Source organism: Phytophthora cinnamomi (assembly GCF_018691715.1).
Source record: "Phytophthora cinnamomi strain GKB4 chromosome Unknown Contig54, whole genome shotgun sequence".
Lineage (NCBI taxonomy): Eukaryota > Oomycota > Peronosporomycetes > Peronosporales > Peronosporaceae > Phytophthora > Phytophthora cinnamomi.
Window position 1 is genome coordinate 305240 of NW_027150987.1, and position 20863 is coordinate 326102.

Consider the following 20863-nt stretch of genomic DNA (forward strand, 5'->3'; position numbering starts at 1 on the left):
GACGACTTACGGGACTACTTACGGGACAGCTTCAAGGTGAAGTTTACGAGGCGACCCGTCAACTAACAATTGCATTCAACAACGAGTGGTCATGAAGTGAGTAGCTGATCTAGATTACAAGAGAGTACGGACTTTAAGTCATCAATATCTTTAAGGACAATACCACTTTTCATTTTGCCCTTAACGAGTCCAATCTTCCACTACGTTACAGCAACTCAGTCCTTGTAATACCGATACAATATGTTCTCTTTCTTGTTATCTCTTGGTCAAAAATGAAAAAGTGACATTTGCTACTCGTCATGCTCGACTAGCGTTGGCATTGGTCGTAGTTCGTGGCACGAAATGGCCGTCGGTCCGGACTGTTTATTTGTTGATCGGTATCAACGTGTCATCCAGCGGGCTCCGTAGGATGCGGAGCATGCCACGAGGAAATGCCGGGTTTTTTTAACGTTTCTAGCACCACCGCGATCAGCTACTCGGCACGATCCAGGGCCGATGTATGCCAACCCCACCGAGACTATTGCTAGGAAGGACAAAATCAAATTTATCTTGATTTCAGTATAGTGTACTACAAATTTGGTCTAGTCGCCTGTCCTAGGATAATTTTTAGATACACAATACTGAAACCTAGTGAACGTCACTTTGTTTGTGTTGCAGGGTACTGAACCTTGGTACACTGTACCAGTTCCGAGGTACCCGAACCGGTTAACCGAACCGGTCCAATACGACCACACGTTGATTAGACGAGTAGGTTGATTGGACGAGTAGTGTAGAATGATGGTTGATTAGACGCACTAGTTGATAGGACGCACGGTAGCGTGTCTTTAGCACTAGCCTAGAGTGTAAGCTCCAACAATCCAATCACTTCTGAATTTCGATTCAACCCCCCAAGTGACCTTCCTCGCCTCGCCCCAAGCCTCGGCGGTGTCAACGACCAAGTCAACCAGTGCAAGATCCCAGTACGACCTTCTTCAGGTTATGAGCCCAAGCACCATGTCCTCTGTCCAAGACACCAAGATCTCCATCGACAAGTTCAACGGCGACAACTACGCCACGTGGAACCGCTACATGCGTGGCGTGTTCCTGACCAAGTCGGTGTGGAGCGTCGTGAACCGCGAGACGAAACCAAGCTTCGCGGACACGAGGGCCAAGGACGACTACGTCAAGTCGAGCAACATCGCGTTCGGCCTGATGTTGCTCCACATGGATGCTGACTACCATCATGTGGTCGACGACTGCGAGGAAGCGTGGGTGGCCTGGACGCGACTGCGTTCGCTCTACGGGGGGTCGCAGAAGGCTGGACGCATCTACCTGAAGCGCCAGCTCTTCAGCATGGAGATGGCAGAAGGCGGCAATGTGCTTCATCATTGCAATGAAGTCTTCAACATCAGCGCCAAGCTCAGCAACATCGGCGCCAAGATGGAGGATGAAGACGTGGCGATCTGCTTGCTCAGGAGTCTGCCCATGAGTTTCGAGAACGTCGTTCTCAACTTGGAGATGAGCAACGCAGAGCTGCGCACTCAAGATGTGATCAAGGTGCTCACGAATGAGCACATCAAGCGGCAGGGCGAGAAGACGGCTCAGGTGAAGATTGAAGACGCTGCGAGGGCCTTCAATGCCGAGCGTGAAAGTCGCCACTGCACGTACTGCGGAAAATCGGGGCACGTCGTGGAAAAGTGCTGGACCAAGCAGAAGGAAGAGAATCGAGGTGCACGACGTGGCCGGTCTGGTCGCGGTGCGAACAACGTCCAGTGGCGTGACGACAGCGATGACGACTGCGTCGCGTTCGCGGTCTCTATGGAGTGTGGAGTCTCCAGGACCAACAAGTTTCAAGGCTCATGGGCAATCGACAGTGGTGCCACGCACCACATCTGCAACGACGAGACCAAGTTTGTCGACATCAAGGTGTGCGACGAAGGTGAACTCACGGTCGCCAACGGCAACACGGCCAAGATCATGGGAGTCGGGACGGTGATGCAGCGGGTCACTTTGCCCAACGGCAAGGAGCGCGACATCCGCATTCAAGATGCACTTTACGTGCCAAGCATGAACAAGAACCTGCTCTCGGTGCCGCAGATCAACCGAAGCGGACTGTTCAAGGTGGTGTTTGATGGTGCTGAAATGCACATCGCACAGAAGAAGTCGAAGAAAATCGTGGCTTCCGCGGACCTGATCGACGGGCTCTACTGGCTCCGAGTCCCAAGCTGCGCTGCGAATTCGGTGTCCAAGGCGTCAGTCAACGCGGTGGATCTTCATGCGCGTTTGGGTCACGCGCCGAATGACATTCTTCGGAAGATGGTCTCAAGTGGCATGGTGACGGGTGCGAAAATGCCGACATCGTCGAAGAAGTCAAGCCAATGTCGTGGGTGCCAACAAGGGAAAATGGTGCAAAAGCCCTTCCCAAGCAACCCGAACAAGCGCAAGTACAAGCCGTTCGAGTTCCTCCACTTCGACATCTGCGGGCCCATGGAAGAAGAGTCGCTGGGTGGCAGCCGCTACCTGCTGCTCATCACGGACGAAGCCAGCAGCTGCATGTCGGGATTCTGTCTGCGAGCCAGGTCGGAGAGTGAAGGCTGCTTGCGCCGATTCATCACCAAGGTGGAGAAACAATTCGATGCCAGGGTGAAATTCGTGCGCCATGACGGAGCCAAGGAGTTCGCGACCAATTCGCTCTTGGCGTACTACGAAGACCACGGCATCGAAGTGCAGCCCACGGTTCGGTATGCGCACCAAACGAACGCGACGGCTGAACGCGCCAACCGAACCATCGTGACCATCGGCCGCAGCATGCTTCACTATGCTGGGTTGGACAAGACGTTCTGGGCGGAAGCAGCGATGACGGCGATTTACATCAAGAATCGTCTGCCGTCACCCAAGTCGCCCGACAAAACTCCGTTCGAGATCGTCTACAAGTCCAAGCCCAACGTCAAGCACATGCGGATCTTCGGGTGCAAGGCCTACGTTTTGACGCCGAAGGAGAAGCGACTCAAGTGGGACCCGAAAGCTCGTGAAGGAATTTTCATGGGTTACGAGGAGCGTTCCAAGGCGTATCGAGTTTATGACATCGAGGCGGGGCAGGTGGTGATTTCTCGCGATGTCACATTCGATGAGTCAAGCTTCGACGACTCCAAGACTGCTGAGGGTGAAGAAGTCAACCGACTTACGGACGTTTTCGACGACATGCAAGTCTCCGACGACTCCGGCACAAGGGTGTTCACGCAGGCGGGGAAGCGCAAATCGCGTCCGGACAACCAAGATCGCGACAACGTTCGACGTCCTCGTCGTAGCGCTGGACTCGAAGAAGCAAGTGCGCCTGGACGCTCGGAAGACGAAGACCAACGGGAATCTACGACGGCGCAAGAAGCAAAATCGGAAGAAGACGATGAAGACGGCTCGACTCCGCCCATGTTCTGGCGTGCAAGTGCCAATGCGGTGGAAGCAAGTGACAGCGCGGAGCCGAAGACGTTTCAAGAAGCTGTGAACGGACCAGACCAAGTCCAGTGGCGCAAGGCAATTCGCGCCGAACTCAAGTCGATGCGGCTGCGAGGTGTTTTCCGCGCCGCCAAACTGCCCAACAACCAGCGCGCAGTCGGTACCAAGTGGGTGTTCAAGATCAAGCGCAACGCGGACGGATCGATCGAGAAGTTCAAGGCTCGGCTTGTCGCGAAAGGCTTCGTGCAGAAGTATGGCATCGACTACACCGAGACGTTTTCGCCCGTGGTCAAGTACGTCACGCTGCGAATGATCATTGCGGTTGCCAAGTACTTCGGATGGCCGATGGACCAGCTCGACGTGGTGACTGCGTTCCTGTACGGCTTGATGAAGGAGAAGGTGTTCTGCAGCGTGCCTGAAGGCGTGGAACTGGACGACGGTTTCGACTGCGTGGAACTGCTCAAGGCGATTTACGGGCTCAAGCAAGCTTCGCGAGTTTGGAACGAGACCTTCGACGAATATGTGCGCTCCATCGGTTTTCGCGTCTCAAGCTACGACCCCTGCCTCTACATCAAGGTCGTCGACGGCGAATGCGTTCTGCTGCTGGTCTACGTGGACGACGTCTTGGTGACCGGAAGTTCGGCTGATCTGATCGCGGAAGTCAAGCGCCAACTCAAGTCGCGGTTCGAGATGACCGACAGTGGCAAATGTTCCTTCATCCTCGGGATCGAGGTGGTCAACAACGCGGATGGCAGTGTTACGCTGAGCCAAGCTCGCTACATCAACGACATCCTGGAGCGCTTCGGCATGCAAGACTGCAAACCCGCTGCAAGTCCAGTCGACATCAGCATGAAGCTAGTTTCAAGCGACGCCATGACCAAGTTGGACGCGCCATTTCGCGAGGCTGTCGGTGCACTCATGCACTTGATGACATCGACTCGCCCGGACATTGCGTTCGCAGTTGGCTACGTGTCACGCTTCATGGAGAACCCGCAAGTCGAGCACTGGATTGCGGTCAAGCGCATCTTCCGCTACCTTCAAGGGACCAAGTCGCACGGACTCCGCTTCTCGCCGGGCAAGGACATCGACTTTCAAGGTTACTCGGATGCCGACTGGGCTGGTGATCTTAGTGATCGCAAGTCTACGTCGGGCTACCTGTTCCAAGTCGCCGGTGGACCGATCTCGTGGGGTTCCAAGAAGCAGTCGAGTGTGTCGCTCTCGACAAGCGAGGCCGAGTACATCGCACTGAGTTTGGCGATTCAAGAAGGCAAGTGGGTGCACAAGCTGCTGTGCGAGATCCTGGTTGCTGCAGGCGGAGTTACGCCCGAGTTGAAGATTTTCGAAGACAACCAGTCGTGCATCAAGATGACCAAGAACCCCGTCAACCATGGCCGCGCCAAGCACATCGACATCAAGTACCATCACATCCGCGACGAAGTCAAGCGCGGCGAAGTGATCGTCGAGTACTGCGAGACTGCCACCATGCTGGCCGACATCATGACCAAGGGGCTTGCCGGACCACGCCACAAGGACTTGACGGCTGCGCTCGGCGTTCACGCGTGTTCGCATTGAGGGGGCGTGTTGCAGGGTACTGAACCTTGGTACACTGTACCAGTTCCGAGGTACCCGAACCGGTTAACCGAACCGGTCCAATACGACCACACGTTGATTAGACGAGTAGGTTGATTGGACGAGTAGTGTAGAATGATGGTTGATTAGACGCACTAGTTGATAGGACGCACGGTAGCGTGTCTTTAGCACTAGCCTAGAGTGTAAGCTCCAACAATCCAATCACTTCTGAATTTCGATTCAACCCCCCAAGTGACCTTCCTCGCCTCGCCCCAAGCCTCGGCGGTGTCAACGACCAAGTCAACCAGTGCAAGATCCCAGTACGACCTTCTTCAGTTTGTCCTAGCAATAGTCTTAGCATAGTATCTGAGCCCTTGATTGGTGTTTTAGGTTATCCTAGTCTTCGTGAAGCCCTTGCGTCCGAAATCCAAATGTTGATTTTGTGACGAGTTGAACGCTAACGTCGAGCTTACTAATTATTATGAGATTATATCGGGAGACTCTCAACTACGTACATGCGAGTATCTGTTCTGTATTGGACCGACGCTTTTACACAACATACGTCGGGTGCAGTCTGCCCCCTGACCTCCGTTTTTCCAGCACTACTAGCTGCAGTACTGTTGGAGACGGGATCAGGAACACGGTCATCAATCTGTAAGCACCGCTACTTCTGACGGCACGGGGGTGGGAGCACCGACTGCTGTCAAAGTAGCATTGATTACCAGCGATGTGTCCGCGATCTTCTGGGCCACGAGCGCCTCGTGCAACAGGTAGTTCTGGTACGGGTCCGAAGGGGCCTTGAATGATGTTCCTGCAGGGCAGTCCTTAGCGAAGTCGACGATGGACCACGCTAGCTTGGCGCTGTCCCAGCAGGCCCGGGTTCCCTTCTTAGCCTTGGTGCTAGCCACCCATCGGCCATTCGTGCCCATAAGCACGTACGCACCAGCCGCTGTGGTGCTGGGTTCGTTCTCCGCCCACGACCAGACCTGAGCCCCCATCTTGGCAACGTCAGCGTTGTCAATAGCGATGAGGTTCAGGTTCCACCGCAGATACTTGGGAATGCTGTCGGCGTCCAAGAACACCGGGAACTTGTTCATAAGGGCACCCGTCGCTGTGAGCGAGATGTATCGCAGCTGCTCCGACCACGAGCGGATCCAGTTCGTGTTGCTGTAGATCGTGAGTCCGTTGATCTGGCGCTTGGCGTCAGGCAGGCTATCGATAAACTCGACCGTGAGCTCCTTCTCCGTTGTGCACATGTCATACAAACTGTAGGCAGCCTTGGTCTTGGTATTCGTAAGAGCCAACACTTGGTGGCCAGCGTTGATGAACTCGTTGATACTGCCGCCCGTCCACTTGCCCTTCGCCAAATCATCCAGCGCCGTCAACGGGACAAGCAAGTCCCCAAACGTATCGGTAAACAGTGTGTCGATAGCGCCGAACTTGTCCGACCGCTTGATGTCCGAACCCGTGTCTAAGTAAACCACCACGAACTCCGTGGGGTTCGCATTGAGCCATGCCTTGATTTCATCCATCGAATTTTTCGTCAGAGGTTGCTCCGACGCTTTAATCCCGGAAATCGAAGGAAAGCAGCCCAGTAGCTCGGGGCCCCAGTTGTACGTGCCGTAGTTTCCAAGCGTCTTACCGATAGCACCGAAGAAACCCGCCACAGCGTCTGAGCCAAGATTACCACAGTGTCCCGTGTGGAGGTCGTTCAGGAAGAAGTGGGTATCAATTTCGATGAATCGAATACCAATGTCGAGCTGATCTGTCATACTCAGCACCTGGTTGTTTGTCTTGAGGTACGAATACCATTTATCCGGGTTCAGGTTCTTGTTGAAGAGCTGGTCGCGGTTTCCAAAGCCATCCGCGAGTGTAATCGCACTGTTGTGGGTAGCGGGGATCTGCGCGTAGCAGAACGGACCGCTGTTTGCCAAGTTGCGCTGATAAGCAAGGGTAGACTTGAGCCAGTCGGGAACGGCAACAGAACCTCTTTTGCACACTTGACTGCACACTGATTTGTCCCCACTGCACTTGTCCTCCAAGGTGCAGGTCGTGTTAACAAGGTCGTTCTTGCCTGGGTTCTTCGAGCCGACATCGCGGGTCACCCCCTGGCTGTTTGTGATGCCCTTCGGATCGCGGCACGAAGCGCCGTCGAACTTGCAAGACGTCGTTCCTGTAAGTGTGTCAACGAACCCACCATTGGGGGCCGTGAACGAAACCATGCCGCTCAGGATGTCCCAAGTTTCATCGCTCACCATGTACTTGACGGCACTCTGGATTGTTTGAATGAGCGGTCGCATCTGGTGCACACAACACCCGAAGTTGATAGTCGTAGCCGACTTCTGCGAGGCTGTGTTCTTGTATGGGTTGCCCGACAAACCCGAACACTCTTCTCCCTGGCCGACAGTCATGAACGGCAGCACCAAGTGCTCAAAGAAATCGAAATTGTCGACCGTATATCTTCTCGTCAACTGCTCGAACATGTCAAGGCCGCACGAGTTTTTTCCCTTCTTGGAGCACAAGAACCTGTTGAAGCCGTCGATCAGCTCGTTGAGAATGAAGAACATGGTGTTTTTGTCGGGTGGCACAACAAGGTTAAACAGATCAATCAGGTCACTGATCTGCCCGCAGCACACGTTGTCCTTCTGAAACGCTGGGATGAGTTTCGGCAGAACTTTTTGGCCACACGGTCCGATGGCATTGCTGAAGGCGTCACAGAGGTTATCCACAGAATCGTCGTTTTGGGCTGCCATGAACTTGTATATGAGCGGGGAAATGTCGGCGGGGGTTGCAGCGACGGATTTGAGCAGGTTGAAGAAGTTCGTCAGGTCCTTATTCTTGACCACATCGTAAACGTCCAACATTCCACAGCTACTGAAGATAGTGCTGGCGATCGCCCAACTGATCGTTCCGACATTGTTGGCCACGCAAGTGTTCATACCGTACGCCGTCGGCAGTTTATCCACGAGAAAGCCGAAAGTGTTATCCTTTGCCTTGCATTCCTGAGCCTGAACTTCGACGCGTGGGGCAGTGGACGTGAGGCCCAGTACACCCACGAAGACGGAGGCTGCGAATCGACGGAGATTCATGCCTTTCTTCGTTGCGGTGCAGCTTTTACGAAATGGGCACAGGGATTGCCTACAGAAGTTGGGGACGCCGTAACCTCGATGCACATCGGATGATAGAATTTTCGTACAAATTGTGCGAACAGAAGTGGCCAATTGGCGCCGAACTGAGATTGACTATCGAAATGCAGCTACATATGTATGTACGGAGGGTGGAGCCCATCGCGGTTGGTAATCCCATACGTTTCCGTAAATCGCATGATTGTGTGACAATGAGTCGCAGTGTGTTAAGCTTTTGGACTGGGCATGTTGAGGAAGGAATAGAACAGCGGAGGACAGCGTCAAGGTGCCGAAGGAAGAAGTCTCGGAGTAGGAAGGATGCCCGGAGGTGCTTGTGTTTTAACAGTCAAAAGACGGAATGAGGACTGGTGGGCCCTGGTGGAGGAGACAATCCCGGTCGAGAGTGTATGGGACAGCTCTATTAATATGAGCGAGTCCCATGTTCTCCTGCAAAGTATTAGCACGTCTGAGATGCTCAACTTTAACACAGTGCAAGTTCGGGTACAGTACTGTACACGTCATGTTACGCACACACCGTGCCACGCGATCAACTACGCATTAGTACAGGGCTGCCGAAGTATTTTGGGATTCCATGTTGTTCGAGACTCTGCCTGTAATTTGGCAGTCAACTTGAAAGTTTGATTCTTTAGATAGACATGCAAACTGGTTGGTGATAGTTGCCGAAGCTTCACGGGCAATTCTGGTGTACCAAAACTGACTGACACAGTCACAGGTACAGTACCAGATTTTGGGCAAAGCCCGCTGGCATTTGTCCACACATGTAAACCGTTACACGGTATGGTCAGTCAAGTCGATACATGTAGTTCAGCATCACTTGTATGTAATGCTGCTCTATGCGGAAATATGGACACACGAGATATCGAGCGGCACGCTTGCGAAGCCATAACGTCCAGCAAACGAGGTCTATTTACTTATCTCTCGATGGAAGATCTCCTCATCAAAGTGTGTGTGTGGGGGGGGGGGGATTTTTGTTGACAACGAATCGTTGTTACGGCCGCCCAGCACCAGCTTTTGATTCTCACAGCTGGTGATCTCAAGAATGGATTTGCCTATAATGCACTGTGTACTGTACACACGATTCGAGAGTTTCGGTGGGGCTCTTCGCTGGAGACGTGGACAACATGTATTAATGCATGTAGGTATCAATACGCTTGTACACGTAATGTACAGGGCTTGCATGGAACCTCCTTTGGACGTAGCCGACCTTACCGGTATTTCACTCGGCACCAGACACGTCTCGACTCCTGGTTTGAGGGTCGTTGGCATCATTGATGGTGGGCATCAGCAAACATTTATCTGCCGTTTGGCAGCATTCCTACCGCCAACTTGGCGGCGCCAAGTAAGTTCAACCTCGCACAGTGTTTTGCACGTATTATAATATGTACTGTAGCTCAATTATTTGTGCCTGGGCAGATGCAACATGTATGTAGAGCACGCGAGTGTCGATGGCGTTCCACACACCAGTTAGCCTTACGAGGCATTGCTACATGTATTAGCAACTTGCTAATAGCCTTACGTGTCGGTGGTCATTCAGCAGCTTTCTCCGTGGCGACAGCTACGATGAAAGCCATTTATCGATCACTCCTGCCACGGAGGCGGACCCTCAACCTCAGCTTCCGCTTCGAGCCCGACAAGAAAGTTTGACGTCAGCCAGATTCAAGGACGTTGAGTCGACAAGCTCGGACGATGCTCAACTTGAAGTTATCGTTTGGTTTGAGCTCTCGGCCAATCCGCTAGGGATCCCGTGCAAAGCCTGACTGCCCTCCGGTGGTTTAACACGGCCTCAACTGCTGTTGGTGCTTGTGTCATTCCTGCATTTGCGTCCTGGAGGCGACAGTCCAAAGTCCCCAGCGATCTCCGCCATCTCACGTCCGCCATGATCTTCAAGTCGCGCTGCCTCACGCAGCCCATTCCGGCCGACGCGTCCATCTGGAAGATGGTGGAGCAGCACGCGGCCGCCAAGCCGGACAAGAAGGCCTTCATCTGCGGCATCACCGAGCGGTCCCTGACCTTCTCACAGCTGCTGCAGCAAGCCAGGAAGCTGTGCGCGGGGCTGGCCGCCAACGGGCTCAAGAAGGGGGACGTGGTCATCCTGCACTCGTTCAACTGCCTCGAGTACGTGGTGGTGTTCCTGGCACTCAACCGCCTCGGGGCGATCTGCTCGCCGTCCTCGCCCCTGTTCAACGGGAAGGAGCTGGCCGACCAGATCGAGATCGCCGAGGCGGTGGCCGTCATCACCCACAAGAAGTTCGCAAAGGTGGCGGTGGAGGCCGCGGGGCTGCGGCGGCTCCCGCTGTCGCAGGTCTTCACGCTCGGCCAGGCTGAGGGCCCGGCCGGTCTCAAGTCCGTCGAGGGCTTGATAGCCCAGAACCTGCCGTTCCCCGACATCCCGCCCATCGACACCGACCAGGTCGTGACGCTGCCGTTCTCCAGCGGCACCACTGGCCGCCCCAAGGGCGTGGAGCTCACGGCGCGGGCAATGTACGCGTGCGGGATCCTGCCTGCCTACCGGGAGGCCGAGATGGAGTATGTTCTAGGCATGCTGCCGTTCTTCCACATCATGGCCACCATGATCTTCCACGTGACCATCTACAAGGGCGTGACCATGGTCGTGCTGCCCGGCTTCGACCCGGAGACGTTCCTCAGCACCGTGGTCAAGTACAAGATGACCAAGCTCAACCTCGCGCCGCCGCTCGTGACGTTCCTGGCCAAGCACCCGATCGTGGACAAGTACGACCTCTCTCACGTGACCCACGTGGGCTCTGGCGGGGCTCCGTTGGGCAAGGAGGTGGAGCACGCCGTGCTGCAGAGACTGGGGATCCAGGTGCTGCAGGGCTACGGCATGACGGAGTTCGCCGGCTGCGCGACCAGCTCGTACCCCACGACGTTCCGTGACGGCGCCTCTGGGACGCTGCACCCCAACACGGAGTTGAAGGTGCAGGACCTGGAAACGGGCCAGGAGCTCGGGGTGAACCAGACCGGAGAGCTGCTGTTCCGCACCCCGGCGCTGATGAAGGGGTACTACAAGAACCCGGAAGCCAACCGCGTGACGTTCACCGAGGACGGATTCGTGCGCACGGGCGACGTCGGGTACATCGATGAGGACGGCTACGTCTTCATCGTCGACCGTCTCAAGGAGCTCATCAAGTACAAGGGCCACCAGGTTGCGCCTGCCGAGGTGGAGGACGTGGTCAACTCGCACCCGAAAGTTGCGGACTCTGGGTGTGTTCGAGGCTTCGACCCCGCCACGGGTGAAGAGATCCCCAAGGCTTTCGTGGTGCTTAAGGAGGGCGAGTCGTTGAGCGAGGAAGAACTCATGGAATACGTGGCGGGCAAAGTGACAGGCTACAAGCGCGTGCGTGAGGTGGAGTTCATCGACGTGATCCCCAAGAGTCTGTCGGGCAAAATCCTGCGTCGCGTGCTGCAGATCCGTCAGAACGAAAAGATGAAGGCGACCCAGAGTCGTCTGTAAGGTGGTGGAGCAGAGGAAGTAAGGATTAAGGTGAAAAACACGTATGGTATGGTGCTGAGTAATATCGACACGAATTCCGCGTATTGGAATCCGAAGCAAGGGTACTGCTGACCGACGTCACGCTGCAAAATCATCCAGTGTTGGTGGAATTGGAACTTTGTCGAATGCTCGAGCATGCAATGCAGCAATTCTCGGGGGTTCGAAGGTCGTGCGAAGTTCGACAATGCTCCCACTTCAGTCCTGAGCACCGCAGTGCACTGCGTTCATGCAGTGGTCGACCTCTTCGTCCGTCACTTTTGAATTCGCGCCTTCCTCATCCCACCTCCTATCAACTCGACCAGTGAATTCGTCTACCATGGCCATCACGTTCAAGTCGCCGTACCCGGACGTTTCCATCCCGCAAGACGCTGCTATCTGGAACAAGTTGGAGGAACACGCTCGCGAGAATGGCGACAAGCCGGCATTTGTCTGCGGGATGTCGGAGAGAACGTTGAGCTTCGCCGAAGTGTTTAAGATGGCGCAATTCCTCGTTGCCGGTTTGTTGGCAAGCGGCGTCAAGAAGGGCGACGTACGTGCTTGCATCCTTTTTCATCTTCTTGTCGAGATATTCACTCCACTTCTGGCAACAGGTCGTGGTGTTGCACTCCTTCAATTGTCTGGAGTATCCCGTCGTGTTCCTCGCGTTGAATCGCTTGGGCGCAGTCTGCTCGCCGTCCTCTCCGCTGTTCAACAGCGAGGAACTCGCCGACCAAATCCGATCGGCCAAGGTACAACGCAAGCATCAAACTCTTCACCGCTGCAACCACTAACCTTTTCATGTATCCCCAGGCCTCGGCAGTGATATCGCATGTTGCGTTGGCTGACGTGGTGATCCAAGCCTCAACACGCACAGGCGTCTCACTCAACCGGGTATTCACGCTCGGACACCCCAAAGGCGCCTCCGGTCTGCAAACCATCGAGTACGTGCCATACTACTCGTCTTGATCCATTCAAACACTAACACTTGTGTCCACGTAGAGCTCTGGTGGCGCAGAAGCTGCCCTTCCCAGCGTTGCCAGCAATTAACCCCGACGACGTCGTGTTGCTGCCGTTTTCGAGCGGAACTACTGGTCGTCCTAAGGGTGTTGAGCTCACAGCTCGTGCAATGTACGCCTGCGGTGCTCGAGTGGCTGCTCTGGAACGCGACGCAGCCCACATGCTCGCCGTGCTGCCGTTCTTCCACATCGCGGCGACCATGATCTTCCACGTGACGATCTTCAAGAAGATCACGACGATCGTGCTGCCTCGATTCGAGCCCGGCAGTTTCCTGCGCACCATCGAGAAGTACAAGCTGGACACAGTCAACGTCGTGCCCCCGATCATCCAGTTCCTCGCGAAACACCCTCTCGTGGACAAGTACGATCTCTCAACCATTAACCGGTTGGGGTCGGGCGCTGCACCATTGGGAGACGAGCTTGTTCACGCCATTCACAGTCGATTCGGTGTTCCAGTTCTGCAGAGCTACGGGATGACGGAGCTTGCGGGCACAGCTACCCATTCGTCCGAGACGGTATTCCGCAACGGTGCCTCTGGAAAGCTGCTCCCCAACACGGAGCTACGGGTGAGGTGTCTCGACACTGGCGTCGATCTGCCTGTGAACCGACCAGGAGAGTTGTTGATCCGATCGCCGGCGGTCATGAAGCGCTACCTCAACAACCCCGAAGCTACTCGCGAGATCTTCACGGAGGACGGATTCATTCACACTGGTGACGTCGGGTACATCGATGAGGACGGCTACGTCTTCATCGTCGACCGTCTCAAGGAGCTCATCAAGTACAAGGGCCACCAGGTTGCGCCTGCCGAGGTGGAGGACGTGGTGAACTCGCACCCTCAAGTCGCCGACTCGTGCTGCGTGCGCGGAATCGATTTGGCCACGGGTGACGAGATCCCCAAAGCCTTCGTGGTGCAAAAGTTCAATGGGGACGAACCGCTGACGGCTGAGGAGCTCATGGAGTTCGTGGCGTCGAAAGTGGCGGGCTTCAAGCGAGTGCGCGAGGTGGAGTTCGTCGATACTATCCCTAAAAGTCTATCGGGCAAAATCCTCCGCCGCCAGCTGCAGCTTGAGCAGGACAAGAAGGTCGAGGCAGCTCGGTCGATGCGTAGTCGACTGTGACTCGGGTCCTGATCCGAGTCCAGCGTGGCGATGCTGATACAGCTGGAGAGGTTCGAGTATTGTAGTCCAGTTCCAGTTTAGCAATGAATGGTGATTGACGCTGCTGCTTTAGGTGCTTGCTTGCTATGGAGCGTCGATGTCGGGTGGCTGGTGTTGAAAAGGGGCATCCGCTGCGTGGTTTGACGAGCCCGTCATCACTCGGATTCTTGGAGTGCTGTGCGTGTCGACCGCTGGTTGCAACGGGATGATCTTCCGGTCCAAGTGCCCGACGCTGCCGATTCCGGACGACGCCTGCATCTGGAATGTCGTGGAGCGGCATGCGAGGGATATCGGCGACCGACCGGCATTCATCTGTGGACTGACGGATAGGACGCTCACGTTCGCAGAGCTGCTTCGACAGGCCAAGCAAGTGTGTGCGGGCCTGGCGGCCAACGGACTCAAGAAGGGCGACGTACGTTCATCAATCACTTCGAAGGATTCGAACGAAGTAAGTGCTCTGTTGTTGACTATATTCTGCTTATTCAGGTTGTGGTCTTGCACTCGTTCAACTGCCTCGAGTACGTGGTGGTGTTCCTGGCGCTCAACCGCCTCGGGGCAATCTGCTCTCCATCGTCGCCATTATTCAATGGGCAGGAGCTCGCGAACCAAATTGAGATCGCCGAGGTGAGTCTTTGACGCGAGCGGCAATCAATGAGAAGTGTCTTCTACTAGCAATTGATGGATGGGGGTGCTGCTGCAGGCGGTTGCTATCATCTCGCACAAGAAATTTGCCAACGTAGCAGTACAAGCTGCAGGGATGCATGGTATTCCGCTGTCGTATGTGTATACTCTTGGCGAAGCAAATTCGCGCTGTGGACTCCAATCAATCGAGTACGTCAGAAATGCTTTTTGGACTTAGAAAGATAACTCAACATGTGACGTGATGAATTTTGTGTGCAGGGGTTTAATCGCTCAAGACCTGCCGTTCCCAGACATTCCTCCTATTGACACGAACCAAGTCGTGACGCTGCCCTTCTCCAGTGGCACAACAGGTCGGCCGAAGGGGGTGGAGTTAACTGCGCGAGCAATGCACGCGTCTGGGATAATTCCAGCGTACAGGGAGAGCAAGACTGGGTGCGTGCTGGGCATGCTGCCGTTCTTCCACATCATGATGACTATGAACTTCCACGTCACGCTCTACCTCGGGAAACCAATGATCGTACTTCCTGGCTTCACGCCAGAGACGTTCCTGAAGACGGTGGAGAAGTACAAGCTCGACATGATCAATCTAGCCCCACCACTCGTCACATTCCTGGCCAAGCACCCAATTGTTGACAAGTGTGACCTCTCTCACGTGAAACACGTGAAATCCGGAGGAGCCCCACTGGGCAAAGAGGTGGAACGCGCTGTCATGCAGCGCCTCGGCATTCAAGTGCTTCAGGGATACGGCATGACGGAGTTTGTTGGTTGCGGCTGCCGATCGTACCCGAGCGTTGTGCGTGATGGCTCCTCAGGCACATTGCATCCCAACACGGAGCTGAAGGTGAAGGACCTCGAAACAGGCGAAGACCTACCAGCAAACAGGACGGGAGAGCTGCTGTTCCGCACCCCAGCGATGATGAAGGGCTACTACAAGAATCCTGATGCCACCCGTGCTGCATTCACAGAGGACGGGTTCCTCCGCACCGGAGATCTCGGCTACATTGACGATGACGGGTTCATCTTCATCGTGGACAGACTCAAAGAGCTGATCAAGTACAAAGGACACCAAGTGGCGCCAGCCGAAGTGGAAGACGTTGTGAACTCCCATCCTCTGGTCGCGGATTCCTGCTGTGTGCGAGGACGCGACTTGAGAACTGGCGAAGAAATCCCCAAGGCTTTTGTCGTGCTCAAGGAAGGTGAATCGTTGACAACCAAAGCGTTGATGGACTATGTGGCTGCCAAGGTGGCGGGCTTTAAACGGGTGCGTGAGGTGGAATTCATCGACGTCATCCCGAAAAGCCTGTCGGGTAAGATCCTCCGACGCAAACTGCAGTTGGTGCAGGACAAGAAGGTTGAGATGCAGCGGAGTCGACTCTAACCAGCACGCCCAAATGTTAACAACGGTTGACGCCCTACCTTTCGTGTACTTTGCGTGAATCCAGAGATGTCGGTGGTCTCTTGGGCACTGATCGCATTTGTGTTGTGCAGGGACGTGGTTGTCCTATGAATGATGAATGATCCCTCCATGCGTATGGATAGATGACGCCCTGGATGGCTGTGTGCATTTCAAGCATCTGGCGGTCAAGCGATCGCTACGTGGCAGCACCAATTGCCGATTTGCTCGCTTCCCTCCGCTCATACCGACAGCGCCATGATCTTCACGTCGCCACACCCGGATATCCCGATCCCGAAGGGGAAGACGGTCTGGAACATGCTGGAGCTGCATGCGCGCGAGCGTGGGGACAAGCCCGCATTTGTGTGTGGAATCACGGACAAGGTGCTGACGTTCGCGGAGCTGCTCCAGAAGGCGAAAGCTCTGAGTGTAGGCTTGGTGGCACGCGGCATCACGAAAGGAGACGTATGCTAGTCAAACTGTTTGCTCTGAGTGATCATCTGTGGCGGCTAAGCAGGTACTTGACGTCTACAGGTTGTCGTCTTGCATTCGTTCAACTGCATCGAGTATCCCGTCGTGTTCCTCGCTCAACCGAATTGGTGCGGTTTGCTCCCCGTCGCCATCGATGTTCAACGGGGAAGAACTAGCTATGCAGATCGAGATTGCTAAGGTACGTCGGTACTTACCAAAATGGTCATGCCGTCTAATCCATGGTGATGGCATCTAGGCTTATCGGGGACGGAGCGTTGGCAAATATGACTGTCGAAGCTGCTTACCTGAAGGACCTCAAACCGGAGCGCGTGTTTGTCTACGGTGAAGAAGAAGGACCCGCCACAGCCGAGTCGCTAGAGTAAGTTTTCGTGAATATGCAGTGCATGTGACGCGGGTCTAACAGTGTTGTGCAGGGACCTGATTGCACAGGATCTACCTCTGAAGCTGCCACCTATGGACCCGATGGATGTCGTCACGCACGCTGCCTTTTCAAGCGGAACAACAGGCCGCCCCAAGGGCATGGAGCTCACAGGGTACGCGATGCTCGCCGCATTTGCCCAACTCGCAGCGGTGGAGGACAACCTGCCTTATTATCTTGGAGTGCTGCCGTTCTACCACATCCTAGCAGCGATTCTATTCCACGCGACGATTTTCAAAGGCCTGGTGCTGGTAGATCTGCCGAGCTTCGACCTCGAGACCTTCTTGGGCGTCGTGGAGAAGTACCGCCTAGAAAAGCTCACTCTCGCCCCGCCCCTCGTCCTCTTCTTGGCGAAGCACCCGATCGTGGACAAGTTCGACTTGTCGAGCGTGAAGGTGCTCGCCTCTGGAGGAGCGCCGATGGGTAACGAGGTCGAGCACGCGGAGGAGAAACGCATCGGCGCTCGAGTTCTGTAGGCATACGGGATGACCGAGTTCGCTGGTGGCGTGGCAAATGGCACGCTCGACCACAGCAGAGCTGGCTCAACAGGACGTTTGCTGCCTAATGTCGAGCTGAAAGTCAAGGACCTGCAGACGGACGAGGATCTGCTTGCCAACAAGACCGAAGATCTGTTGTTCCGCACGCCGTCCATGATGAAGGGGTACTACAATGGCTCGGAGGCCAACCGTACTGCGTTCACTGCCGACGACTTCACCCGCACGGGTGACATCGGCTACATCGACGAGGATGGCTACGTGTTCATCGTCGACCGGCTCAAGGAGTTGATCAAGTACAAGGGGCATCAGGTGGTTCCTGCTGAGCTCGAAGACGTTCTGAACAACCATCCATCCGTGACCGATTCGTGCTGCGTCCGTGGCTTTGAGGCGGTCACGGGTGAGGAGATCCCGAAGGCTTTCGTGGTCCTCGCTGAAGGCTCGAAGCTGACGTAGGAAGAGCTGATCGAGTTCGTAGCCGCGAAGGTAGCGGGATACAAACGCGTGAGGTGGAGTTCATCGCTGAAATCCCCAAGAGCTTGTCGGGCAAGATACTGCGCAAGGAACTGCAGCGCATGCAGGACGAGAAGACCAGGCAGATCAAGACCAGTCTGCATAGTCGCCTATGATTTCTCGGGTGACGTCGGTGGTCGACACGAACGGTATCCGCTGCATGTACATGTAGCCCTGTCACTTCAACATGAAAGCTTGGCTTTGCAATGGCGTATAGCACGTGCACAGTGGCGTCAAGTCGTGCCGCGAGGGATGCAAGTGATGTCATAGTGGACTCGTTGCTACAGATGGGAGGGCGTGGCCTCGCACGTGCTGGATGGCCACGTCAGACGAGTCCTGGACACCTCGACAAGCAGTCGATGGCCATGGCCAATTGCTGGTCATCCGGTCTCTTCACTGCATGGGGGTCGACATCCTATGGCCTTGACACGCAACGTGCTCACTATCGCATTTGCCTGGACGTCGCCACTGGTGCTCATCGGTGCATCCGTTCATTAAAATGGTCTTCTCGTCGCCGCACGGAGTTATCCCGATCACGGAGGGCAAGACAGCTTGGGACTGGGTCGAAGAGCACGCCGCCAACATCCCCAACAAACCGGCGTACGTCTGTGCCATCACGGAGCGTACGTTGACATTCGCGGATGTTCATGACCAAGCTCGCAAGATTTGTGCCGCGTTGGCGGCCGAGGGTATCAAGAAGGGAGATGTACGAATCCCTGATATGCAGTGGTTGGTGGCGGTGAGGTGCTAATAGTTTTGGGGCTTCGGTTGTTGCAGGTTGTGACGTTGCACTCGTTCAACTGCGTCGAGTACCCCGTCATCTTCTTGGCGCTCACGCGTCTCGGCGCTGTGTGCTCCACCGCGTCGCCTCTTTTCAATGAGGAGGAACTTGCTGACCAACTCAAACACTCGGAGGTACGGCAAAAAGTGCTTTGATGTCCTGGTATTGTTTGTTGTCCGACTAACTTTTCGAGTGCTTTACCGTCTACAGTCTACTGCGATCATCACCCATGCCAAGATGGTCGACACGGCAGTCAAAGCTGCGTCGCTCAGTGGCATCGAATTGAACCGCGTGTATACCATTGGCCACACCGACATCTCCGCCTCGCTGATGTCGATTGAGTACGTATGTTGTGCTGTTATCCTCGAGACGAACTTGCACGACATGTATACTAATTCGCTGCCACTCCAGGGACATGTTGGCGAAGGACATCCCATTCCCGAACCTGCCTCCGATTGATCCTGATGCTATTGTCGCAATGCCCTTCTCAAGTGGCACCACGGCTCGACCCAAGGGTGTTCTTCTGTCGGGGCGTGCTCTCTTCGCCGGTGCGATAATGGCAAGTCACTCCGAGAAGGATATGGAGTACACCATGACGGTGCTGCCATTCTTCCACATCATGTCCACACTGCTGTTCCACATGGCCTTCTACCGGGGCTGGGGAACTATCATCCTGCCCAAGTTCCTCCCGAATGAATACCTTAGCGCAATTGCCAAGTACAAGGTCTGGAACGTGTACGTGGCACCTCCGATTGTCCAGTTCTTCGCCAAACACCCGCTAGTGGACAAGTATGACCTGTCATCGCTTAAGTATATTGGAGCAGGAGGGGCTCCTATGGGCACCGAAGTGGAGGAGGCAGTGTTCAAGCGCATTGGCGTCAAGGTGGGCCAAGGCTACGGCATGACCGAGCTGTGTGGGCCGGTGACCATGCCGGCGTACGAGATCAACCGCCCCGGCTCAGTCGGCCAACTTCTGCCTAACTCGAAGTTGCGCGTTCTGTCGCTCAGCAACGGAGCAGACTTGGGGCCGAACGAGGTGGGCGAGCTGCTTATCCACACGCCCGCTATGATGGACGGATACTTCAAAAACCCAGAAGAGACCAAGAAATCCATCACGGAGGAAGGTTTCGTGCACACGGGCGACGTCGGCTACATTGACGCGGATGGATTCATCTTCATCGTCGACCGAGTCAAAGAGATGATAAAGTACAAGGAACACCAGGTGGCCCCTGCAGAGCTCGAAGACGTGCTGCACGGCCACCCAGCAGTTGTGGACTCGTGCTGCGTGCGTGGCATGGACTTGGGGTCCGGCGAGGAGATCCCCAAAGCTTTCGTGGTTCTGCGAGAAGGCGCCTCCAGCTCTGCTGAAGAGATCATGAACTTCGTAGGCGAGAAGGTCGCGCCGTACAAGCGCGTCCGTCAGGTCGAGTTTGTGGACGCGATCCCCAAGACAATGTCTGGCAAGATTCTACGGCGCCAGCTCCAACTGCGTGAAGACACGAGGATCAAGGCTGCTAGCGCTCCTTGAACAGGAAGACGAACCTGGGATCCGACACGTGCTGCTTGATGGTAGGCAAACTTATGTTGATCCATGTTTTTCTTGTCTTTTATTCAAGGCTGGAACCATTGTTAGGTCACGCATCTATTAGCCAAACAAGAGTGAATTTGCCAAAGTCGTCCATGTTGATACTTTATGTCTATGCGGTTAAATGGAGAGGATGGCTGTGGCTGAGACATAGAAGTGGTTACTTCTTGCCCTTCTTGCCACCCTTCTGCTTCTCTGTAGTGACCACAAAACACAGTACAGTGAGTTTCAGGATACCATCAGCTTGGCTCTGAAATGACCGCGCGACGTACCCTCCTTGGCGGGTTGCTCCTTCTTGCCACCCTTGGCGTTGCCGGCGTTCTTCTCGGCGGCGGGCTTCTCCTCCTCCTTGGCCTGCTGCTGCTTCTTGTCCTTGCGGCCCATGGTTGACGGAGAGTGTGAGCTTGGAAACTTGGCTTGAGGTGCTTGAGGCGAAAACCAGAATGATCGAGAGTTCGAGGATCGAGGCGATCTCAAGCAGCAGGCACGAGCGCGAAGACGGAGGTGCCTTTTTCTCGGACGGGTATGGCGGTTGGGAAACGACCCGAAGAAAAAATAACTTGGGTTGAGAATAGCGCAAGTTGAAGTGGCCCACCCAATCAGCGCTTTCCGTTTCGGTATCTGACACCGAGCATTCAACTGCCAGCACCAGCGGGAGGGTATCCTGTGCACCGAGACCGTTATCTGAGTGCAGTTACCGCACTGCGACAGCGTCGCATGCACGTCTATTCATCA

General features: G+C 55.1%; 7 protein-coding genes across 7 annotated transcripts; all 7 read left to right on the plus strand.

Moving 5' to 3' along the window:
* Positions 1-993: 993 nt before the first annotated feature.
* On the plus strand, positions 994-5004 carry IUM83_13397 (Integrase catalytic core protein; the record flags this gene model as incomplete). Its single annotated transcript, XM_067938070.1, has 2 exons — positions 994-3725; positions 3843-5004. The coding sequence occupies 2 exons, from the start codon at positions 994-996 to the stop codon at positions 5002-5004; spliced, it is 3894 nt and encodes a 1297-aa protein (XP_067788300.1).
* A 5019-nt stretch (positions 5005-10023) lies between these two features.
* On the plus strand, positions 10024-11619 carry IUM83_13398 (putative AMP-binding enzyme; the record flags this gene model as incomplete). Its single annotated transcript, XM_067938071.1, has 1 exon — positions 10024-11619. The coding sequence occupies one exon, from the start codon at positions 10024-10026 to the stop codon at positions 11617-11619; it is 1596 nt and encodes a 531-aa protein (XP_067788307.1).
* A 355-nt stretch (positions 11620-11974) lies between these two features.
* On the plus strand, positions 11975-13771 carry IUM83_13399 (4-coumarate--CoA ligase 3; the record flags this gene model as incomplete). Its single annotated transcript, XM_067938072.1, has 4 exons — positions 11975-12187; positions 12249-12386; positions 12448-12578; positions 12637-13771. The coding sequence occupies 4 exons, from the start codon at positions 11975-11977 to the stop codon at positions 13769-13771; spliced, it is 1617 nt and encodes a 538-aa protein (XP_067788308.1).
* A 244-nt stretch (positions 13772-14015) lies between these two features.
* Positions 14016-15830, plus strand: IUM83_13400 (putative AMP-binding enzyme; the record flags this gene model as incomplete). Its single annotated transcript, XM_067938073.1, has 4 exons — positions 14016-14222; positions 14297-14434; positions 14511-14641; positions 14711-15830. The coding sequence occupies 4 exons, from the start codon at positions 14016-14018 to the stop codon at positions 15828-15830; spliced, it is 1596 nt and encodes a 531-aa protein (XP_067788315.1).
* Positions 15831-16103: 273 nt separating this feature from the next.
* Positions 16104-17231, plus strand: IUM83_13401 (AMP-binding enzyme; the record flags this gene model as incomplete). Its single annotated transcript, XM_067938074.1, has 5 exons — positions 16104-16310; positions 16380-16423; positions 16501-16515; positions 16573-16695; positions 16751-17231. 5 exons carry the CDS (start codon positions 16104-16106, stop codon positions 17229-17231), a joined length of 870 nt encoding a protein of 289 aa, XP_067788316.1.
* Positions 17232-17309: 78 nt separating this feature from the next.
* IUM83_13402 (4-coumarate--CoA ligase 2) lies at positions 17310-17705 on the plus strand (the record flags this gene model as incomplete). The annotated part of the gene is made up of 1 exon (XM_067938075.1): positions 17310-17705. One exon carries the CDS (start codon positions 17310-17312, stop codon positions 17703-17705), a length of 396 nt encoding a protein of 131 aa, XP_067788313.1.
* A 556-nt stretch (positions 17706-18261) lies between these two features.
* Positions 18262-20071, plus strand: IUM83_13403 (4-coumarate-CoA ligase; the record flags this gene model as incomplete). Its single annotated transcript, XM_067938076.1, has 4 exons — positions 18262-18468; positions 18540-18677; positions 18754-18884; positions 18955-20071. The coding sequence occupies 4 exons, from the start codon at positions 18262-18264 to the stop codon at positions 20069-20071; spliced, it is 1593 nt and encodes a 530-aa protein (XP_067788314.1).
* Between the last annotated feature and the right edge of the window lie 792 nt (positions 20072-20863).